This window comes from Neoarius graeffei, chromosome 7, assembly GCF_027579695.1.
Source record: "Neoarius graeffei isolate fNeoGra1 chromosome 7, fNeoGra1.pri, whole genome shotgun sequence".
Classification (NCBI taxonomy): Eukaryota; Metazoa; Chordata; class Actinopteri; order Siluriformes; family Ariidae; genus Neoarius; species Neoarius graeffei.
Window position 1 is genome coordinate 73215549 of NC_083575.1, and position 9476 is coordinate 73225024.

Below are 9476 nucleotides of genomic sequence, written 5' to 3' on the forward strand. Positions count from 1 at the left end.
AATTATTATTATTTTTTATCATTAGACAACTTTTTTCAGTCTTTTGTTGCCCCGTCCCAACTTTTTTGAAATGCGTTGCTGACATCAATGTCAAAATGAGCATATATTTTTCAAAAAACAATGAAATTTCTCAGTTTCAACATTTGATATGTTGTCTTTGTACTATTTTCAATGAAATATAGGGTTTCCATGATTTGTAAATTGTCATATTCTGTATTTATTTATGTTTTACAGTGTCCCAACTTTTTTGGAATTGGGGTTGTACTCAACTTATGATAAAAACTGTATTTAATTATTAGTAAAAATGACAAAATTAACAATTTTCGTTTTGTTTTGCTCCGCTTTGTGTAACGTCTAGTAGCTCTACTTCATTGTTGATGTTCAGGGTGGTTTTTTTTTTCCTCTTCTTTGTCATACTCCAGACTGTCTAGAACAAGCAGTGCCATAAGCTGATTGCTTGGTTTTGAAAGGGAAGTTGTTTATATGCCAGTCTGGAGGATGTTTCTTTATGCAAATGAGTGGCCATGCGTGATCAGATGAATTTAGAATGTTTGAGAATTTTGAACATCTGTGTGTATGCATGTGCAAAAAAAAACAGCTGAATTCGTTAACCAAATGCTTGTATAAGCTTACAGTATCTGTGCTACTGGTTTACAGGCCTATACTCCTGGTTATCCTGCTGGAGGTGAGAATATTGTACATCCTCCTCCTAATCCTACATTTCCTCCTCAACCACCCTACAGTGGATATCCTGCCCCATCGCCTGCTTTTCCCCCAAACCCTGTAAGATACAGACACGCGCGCGCACACACTCCTTACATGGTCAACAAGGAATTTTGTTCATAGACCATTTTATGGCACATTTTTAAGTATAATGTTTCATACAAGGGCCATGTCTATTTGTTCATTCATATATATGTATGAATGAACAAATAGATTTTTGTCATTGATTATCACTCATGGTCTGTTTACAACAGATTATTCTTTCCAGGTGAATGTCCTGTACATGCAGCCCAGCTCTTTTGGTTTTTGGTGATCCATAGCTTCCTTATTTGGAACAAGAAGCAATATAAACATCTCACTTACTATAAATATAATAGCAGTCTTTTACATTTACAGGTCATAGCAAACCGTAGGCACTAAAGAAGGCAACTGGACTTGCTTGAAATTCTTGAAGATGTTTCACCTCTCCTCTGAAAGGCTTCTTCAGTTCTGTCTGACTAGTGGGGAGTTCCAGGTATTTATCCTCTAGTGGACCAAAAGCAACCCTAAGGGGAGTCATTGAGGTCACATAGGTCGTTGATACTCTCGGTCATCCTGTCGGTGTTAGGGTAACTGGAGGCCGGGTGCGAATGGTGTTGGCAGCCTAGAGGGTTGTTAGGGTGATCTGTGGGCCATTGGCTCTCTCTGCCATCATGTGAGTCATTGAAGTCAGCTGAGTTTTGGTGTGGATGTGTATTCAGTTTTCTGGGAAATGTGTCAAGGACTGCATTGTAGGTGGCTGATAAGTGGTGTCTCAGGCCAAGTTTACATTAGACCGTATCTGTTTCGTTTTCTTCGCGGATGCACTGTCCGTTTACATTAAACCGCCTGGAAACGCCGGGAAACGGGAATCCGCCAGCGTCCACGTATTCAATCTAGATCGTGTCTGATCCGGTGCTGTGTAAACATTGAGAATACGCGGATACGCTGTGCTGAGCTCTAGCTGGCATCGTCATTGGACAACGTCACTGTGACATCCACCTTCCTGATTCGCTGGCGTTGGTCATGTGACACGACTGCTGAAAAACGGCGTGGACTTCCGCCTTGTATCACCTTTCATTAAAGAGTATAAAAGTATGAAAATACTGCAAATACTGATGCAAATATTGCCCATTGTGTAGTTATGATTGTCTTTAGGCTTGCCATCCTTCCACTTGCAAGTGGTAAGTGATGTGCGCTGGGATCACACACACAGCGGCTCAGTCCCGAATCACTGCTCGTGCACTTCACTCGCGCGCTCTGTGAGCTGCGCAAGGCCGGAGTGCGCACCCTCCAGAGGGCACTCACTGTTCAGGGCAGAGTGATTTGGAGCGCAGGATGCCTGCGGAGCCGAGCGTATCCGTGTATTGGTTTTGCTGTGTGCACGCAAATCGTGTATTGGTGTTGCTGTGTGCACACTAATCGTTTTAAAAACGTTAATCTGATGATCCGCTGATACGGTCTAATGTAAACATGGGCTCAGACCACCTCCTCTGTTCAGTGATGGTCGTTCCAGGTTGACAAAGATGGCTTCTTTTACTCTTTCAAACCACCGGTCTTCTCTGGATAGAATGTGTACATTGCAGTCCTGAAACAAGTGTCCTTTGTTATTGAGATCAACGACTCCCCTTAGGTTTGCTTTTGGTCCACTAGAGGATAAATACCTGGAACTCCCACTAGTCAGACAGAACTGAAGAAGCCTTTCGGATGAGAGGTGGAACGTTTTCAAGAATTTCAAGCAAGTCCAGTTGCCTTTTTTATCACCTACGGTTTACGATGACCTGGATGACTGAGAACCTTCACAGACAATATACAAATACATGTATGACTGGTTTTAAATGACTTTTTAATAGATTTATGTACTGTTGCTTTTTTTTTAGGCCTTTAACCCTGCATACCCTCCTGTATCTGGCTTTCCTCCAGCTCAGCCTCCTCAGTGGAGTGGTGCTCCTTACAACCAACCTGCTCCAGCTGTACGATTCTGCTTTGTTCATTTGCATATTTATTTTACTCCTCCCAACTGCCGCCTTTTCTGCAGTTCTTGCTGTTTACATTCAAATATCTACATTATAAATTGTTCCTGTGTATGTGTGTGTGTGTGTATGTATTTTTTTTTTGCAGGATTTTGCTCCAGTCATGTATAATGCTCCTACTGGCCCTGAGCCAGTCAAAGGGGAAATGACTCCTGTGACTCCACTACTCACTCCTCCACAGCCTGAGGTACCGCCTCCATTATTTCATTTACTTTTTTATATTATTGTAACATAATATGATTTAACACTGAACTCTGTGCTAAAGAGTGTTTGAATATTTGCACTGTCTCTCATAATTGCCTATGGGTTACAGTTAAAGTGCATGTAATGCCTCTAAACCCCACTTTTTCCTTGTACAAAGCAACAATCATTATGTTGATTGACCATGTGTTTTCGAACCGTGGCTGATCTAAAAGGCCATAAATTGATGGAAAATCAAGAAGATCAGCCGATTTTTACAGAATCTGCCGAGACTGAACCGGAAGATCCCGAAGGGGTGCGTGACGTCACACGTGTAACAAAGATCCAGATATCAATTTTGTTCCTGTGTGCAGCAGTGGTTCGACCAGTCTCGATATGGAATCAAGTTTTGGAGAGAATTCTGATAGTGATTGGGATTCTTATGTCAGATGAAGGGGCAAATGATTATCAAGGATATTCCGGAGTAAATGGTTTTCTTTTCAAGCCCCCAAGACGAGAAACTGCCAGTTCAATCAGTTCAGGACAGTCTTCCTCTGTAACACATGTAAGATGGAGAGATAGAGGGAGAGAGATGTGTATAATGTGGTAGTTACCTTTATCATGTTTTCCTGAACAAAACTAAAAACAAATTGAGTCTTGCAGTATTGCAATCTGAGAGCATTTAACAAGTTTCAGTTAATAATTAATGATGATGATAATGATTGCATATGCATTTTTCTTCCTGTTAAAGTTTCCTGTTTACACGCTTGCAACATATGAGGCCCTGTCCACACGGCAACGGATTCAGGTGACTCCGATACAATTGCTTATCGTTTAGGCCTGGCGTCCACACGGCACCGGCGTTTTGGGTGCCCAAAACGCAATCTTTTTGAGAACGGGTTCCAGAGTGGAAAGATCTGGCAACGTTGCCGTTGTGAAGTCGTCTGGATGAGTAGAACGGATTTGTTTATGATGACGTCACAACCACATGACTGTGAGTGCTTCACGCCGGGTAGAAGTGTAACGAACTCGATGCGAGTTGTCAACAAATCCTATAACTTGGTTCATGAAATGCGCTTACAAAATATTTTCACTGTGAATATTTATTGTGTAATGGTGCAAAGTGTGTGAGAGAGAGAGAGAGAGACTCTGCCCTTAGGGCAGAGTCAATCCCGCCAGCAAAAATAGGGAAAAAAAGGAGCGATCTCACCTCTTCAGATGTTGGTTTTAGTCCTACAATACATTCCTCAAAAAGGGCGTAGAAGAGCAAATTAATCCATCAACGTGTAGCATTCAATTTATTCTGGACCATTAAAGATGCCGCCTTCCGCGTAGAATCATACGTCATCCTCGCCGCCATATTGGATAGGTCAAAGCGGAGAATAAAGATTCATGTGCTGCGTTTAACTGTACCAACAGGTTTACCGTCCAAACGAGATCACATGGGATTACCTTTCACAGGTGAGAAACAACAAATTAATCCATCAACGTGTAGCATTCAATTTATTCCGGACCATTAAAGACGCCGCCTTCCGCGTAGAATCATACGTCATCCTCGCCGCCATATTGGATAGGTCAAAGCGGAGAATAAAGATTAGCTGCGTTTAACTGTACCAACAGGTTTGCCGATCAAACGAGATCACATGGGATTACCTTTCACAGGTGAGACTGGAAAAATACTTTTCATTGTATTTGGTCATTATAATGTAATTTTATGAACAGATTTTCCTGACTTTGTGGCTAATATGAAGTCTTGCGCATAATAGTTTATGCGCATGCGTCCTTACTTCTTCTATTGTTCTGGTGTCTCCAAAGGGACCGTCTTACAGCGCCCCTAGAGGTGTGGCATGTATATTGCATCGTTTTCAGCAAGCGTTGCGTTGCCATATGGACCTGATATTTTACTGATCGTTGCCCATTTGGACGCGATATATTTTTAAATAACATCTCGTTGCCGTTGTCGTGTGGATGTAGCCTGAGGTTATCATATCTGGTCATGATGAGCTCAGATGTTGCAAGCGTGTAAATGTTACTCATAATCCTGTGTGTGTGTGTGTATGTGAGAGAGATAATTAGGGGGTTAGGTTAATTGGTGGCTCTAAATTGACCGTAGGTGTGAATGTGAGTGTGAATGGTTGTTTGTCTCTGTGTCAGCCCTGCAATGATCTGGTGGCTTGTCCAGGGTGTACCCCGCCTCTTGCCCATAGTCAGCTGGGATAGGCTCCAGCTTGCCTGCAACCCTGTACAGGATAAGTAGCTATGGATAATGGATGGACATATAGATTTAAAAGTGTGAGGGTTGTTGCTATCATAATTATTTAAAGCAGAAAAATTATAATTCAGCATGGTAGATTTAAAAGAGCTAAGATTGTCCATGTTTAAATTCAGTTCATCAGAAAGAATGTTCCAAATTCTTGTCGTTCAAACAAGAAATTATCTTCTGGTAGGTTGTGGTTTTACACTTACAAACATTATACTTAACAACACTGCTACTCGATGATCTGGTTCATCTCAAACAACGAGGAACAGCTTGCACTAAAGAAGATGGCTACTAGACCATGAGACATTTTAAAAAAGAAAACCATGTCTAAATATTCATGCCAATAGGTCATAGGAAGTAGATGGAAGACTTTTAACTTATGACACTAAACCCCAAAATGTCAACTTTAGGATGTACTTAGTGGCACACCTCTGTGTGCGTTCTATTCTAGAAATAAGTTCTACTGATTGTGGAACCCAAATTTGTGTGGCTGTAGGCTAGGGATTTGCCCCAATGGAATATGAAGACCTTACTAACTTGATCTTCCTGGTGATGATCTGGTGCTTACACTTGTTCTCATTAAACATGAGGCCAGGGTCTGTTGACCATGTGTCCAAGCGGTCCAGATCAGCTTTCACGGAGTCTGCATCAGCAGGGTATTTGATTTCCTTGACTGGTTACTGGCCCTTCAAAACGGAGCTACAGGGGGTAGGGGTTGAAATCTTTTTCTAGGAAATGAGACATAGAAACCACTCGTTGTGTTATCGGTAGCTAAAGGTGGCACATGTGTAATACGCCAGTGACGAGGCATTTCTGCACTGCAGTGATATCAGGTAACTGTGATGTACAGAAAATTTGCTGCTGGGTCATTTTACAAGCTTCATTCATGAGTCATGGAAATAAATAATTGTACATAAATCATGATTTACATGAAATTTTATTGGCATTGTGAATAGCAATTTATCTGAAATACTTGTTATAATGGTCCAGTTACATATTCCTTAGCATCTACATTAAACTAAGATATTCAAATGGCTTTTTAAAATTTGCACGATTATTTGTGAAGATGTACTATATTTTATGGACTTCTTTCCCTGCATCCATAGCCAGGTTCCATGTTACACTGCCTCAATTCACAAAGCATTCTGGCAGTTTTCTTCTACCACTCCATTTGGCATCTGGGGCAGGATGGTGGTGTAGCGGTTAGCATTGTCGCCTCACAGCAGGAAGGTTCCGGGTTCGAACCTCATTGCTGACACGGGCCTTTTTGTGTGGAGTTTGCATGTTCTCCCTGTGTCTGTGTGGGTTTCCTCTGGTTGCTCCAGTTTCCCTGACAGTTCAAAGGCATGCAGATTTAGGTAAAATACCCAGGCACCGGGGTTGCACAAGCCAGTGCATGCTTGGTGCTGGTTCCTAGATCGGGGAGGGTTGCATCAGGAAGGGCATCTGGTGTAAAACCTATGCCAAATCAAATATGCGGATTTGGATGACCCACTTTGGTGACCCCTAATGGGAACAGCCGAAAGAAAACAACCACTCCATTTGGAAACACCCTACTTGCAGGGCTAGATGACCACTACCCCTCGTTCCCAAAATGAAACGGGACACCATACCCTAAGTGGGAGCATGCAAGACAGAGGGGTAGGGCTAAGGGAGGGGATTGGGAATTGGGCCCAAGTATCTGATTCTCTTTCCTTCATCACTTCAATATTGTTAATCTCCCCTGCTAGGTGGCGCAGCCTCCAGCCCCATCTGCTGGTGATAATGTCCTTCACTCCTCAGACTTTGCTGTCCATTTCAACATCAACACGGGAAAGGATTCAAACCCTAACTTCCTGTAGATTCTCCAGCCTCCTTTACAATCTCACATGCCTGCTAATTTAACCAAAACAAAGAAAACATTTCCCAAGAGTGCAACTGGTGCTGATCCACAGATTCATATTATGAAAGGTGATTTGCTTTTTTATTAAAACAAGTTAACATATTGGGATACGACAGCTGTGCTCATGGTTTACAAAGCTGTTTATAATTTGTACTAAGTGAACTGTTGTATTGTCTTTGGAGGTTTCTTGAGTGACCTGAAAGATTTTAGAAGAGTTGTTCTTCCTTTGCAGTTATTGTTTAATGAACAATTTTTTTAAAATATATAAAAGAACACGCACTGGAATGAGTAAATATAATGTTTGTCATATACAGTGCTCAGCGTAAATGAGTACACCCCCTTTGAAAAGTAACATTTTAAACAATATCTCAATGAACACAATTTCCAAAATGTTGACAAGACAAAGTTTAATATAACATCTGTTTAACTTATAATGTGAAAGTAAGGTTAATAATATAAACTTAGATTACACATTTTTCAGTTTTACTCAAATTAGGGTGGCGCAAAAATGAGTACACCCCACAACAAAAACTACTACATCTAGTACTTTCTATGCCCTCCATGATTTTTAATGACAGCACCAAGTCTTCTAGGCATGGAATGAACAAGTTGGCGACATTTTGCAACATCAATCTTTTTCCATTCTTCAGCAATGACCTCTTTTAGTGACTGGATGCTGGATGGAGGGAGCGCAGGTGGCCAAGTGGTTAGAGCGCTTGACCGCTAAGCGAACGGTCCCTGGTTCGAGCCTCGGCTCGATGGGGATCTGGGGCTCGCTCCCTGTCCACCCAGCAGTGAATGGGGACCTGGTGGAAACACTGGGGAAGTTAAAGGCGGCGAGGAAAGGAACTGGCCACCCTACCTCACTATGCCGATGGCCCAGGACAAGTGCGCTCTCTAACAGGCACTCCCCCAATGTACGAATCATATATGGGACTCCCCTTTGCTTTTGATGGATGGAGAGTGATGCTCAACTTGTGTCTTCAGAATTCCCCATAGGTGTTCGATTGGGTTCAGATCAGGAGACATACTTGGCCACTGAATCACTTTCACCCTGTTCTTCTTCAGAAATCCAACAGTGGCCTTAGATGTGTGTTTAGGATCATTGTCATATTGGAAAAGTGCACAATGACCAAGGGCACGAAGTGATGGTAGCATCTTCTCTTTCAGTATAGAGCAATACATCTGTGAATTCATGGTGCCATCAATGAAATGCAGCTCCCCGACACCAGCAGCACTCATGCAGCCCCACATAAGAACACTGCCACCACCATGTTTCACTGTAGGCACCATGCATTTTTCTTTGTATTCCTTACCTTTGCGACGCCATACAGTTTTGAAGCCATCAGTTCCAAAAACATTTATCTTGGTCTCATCACTCCAGAGTATAGAGTCCCAGTAGTCTTCATCTTTGTCAGCATGGGCCCTGGCAAACTCTTGGCGGGCTTTTTTGTGCCTGGGCTTTAGGAGAGGCTTCTTTCGTGGACGGCATCCATGCATGCCATTCCTCTGCAGTGTACGCCGTATTGTGTCACGGGAAATAGTCACCCCAGTTTGGCTTTCTACTTCTTTAGATAACTGCAGTGAACTTGCATGCCGATTTTCTTCAACCCTTCTCATCAGAAGATGCTCCTGTCGAGGTGTTAACTTCCGTGGACGACCTGGACGTCTCTGTGAGATGGTTGCAGTTCCATCTTTCTTAAATTTTTGTACCACTTTTGCTCCAGTATTCTGACTGATAAGTAAAGCTTTGCTGATCATCTTGTAGCCTTCACCTTTGTGGTGTAAAGAAATTATTTTCTTTGGGGAATTCTGAAGAGACAAGTTGAGCATCACTCTCCATCCAGCATCCAGTCACTAAAAGAGGTCATTGTTGAAGAATGGGAAAAGATTGATGTTGCAAAATGTCGCCAACTTGTTCATTCCATGCCTAGAAGACTTGGTGCTGTCATTAAAAATCATGGAGGCCATACAAAGTACTAGATGTAGTAGTTTTTGTTGTGGGGTATACTCATTTTTGCATCACCCTAATTTGAGTAAAACTGAAAAATGTGTAATTTAAGTTTATATTATTCACCTTACTTTCACGTTATAAAGTTACAGATGTTATATTAAACTTTATCTTGTCAACATTTTGGAAATTGTTTGTGTTCATTGAGATATTGTTTAAAATGTTACTTTTCAAAGGGGGTGTACTCATTTACGCTGAGCACTGTATGTACTGAGCTATGGTAGTTTTGCAGATGAAGAACAAAAGTAATTAAGAGCAGCATAGAGATTCAAGCTCATTGGCTAACTGCCAAGCCTTTTTAAGCTAAATCTTGGCCTACACTGCCATGCCAAAAAAAAAAAAAGTTGTGCACACTCATATTTGGTTGGA

The 9476-nt window shown here is 41.9% G+C and overlaps 1 protein-coding gene across 2 annotated transcripts in view; it reads left to right on the forward strand.

Moving 5' to 3' along the window:
* Window positions 1-7422, forward strand: part of wu:fc21g02 — a 31582-nt gene extending 24160 nt beyond the window's left edge. The window contains exons 7-10 of one of the 2 annotated variants that reach the window (XM_060926387.1): window positions 658-783; window positions 2622-2714; window positions 2863-2961; window positions 6945-7421. In XM_060926387.1, coding sequence (XP_060782370.1) covers window positions 658-783; window positions 2622-2714; window positions 2863-2961; window positions 6945-7055 — 429 coding nt within the window. In that variant the 3' untranslated portion in view covers window positions 7056-7421. Of the gene's footprint in view, window positions 1-657; window positions 784-2621; window positions 2715-2862; window positions 2962-6944 lie in introns of both variants that reach the window. The other variant, XM_060926386.1, reaches the window with a different exon arrangement.
* Window positions 7423-9476: the final 2054 nt, after the last annotated feature.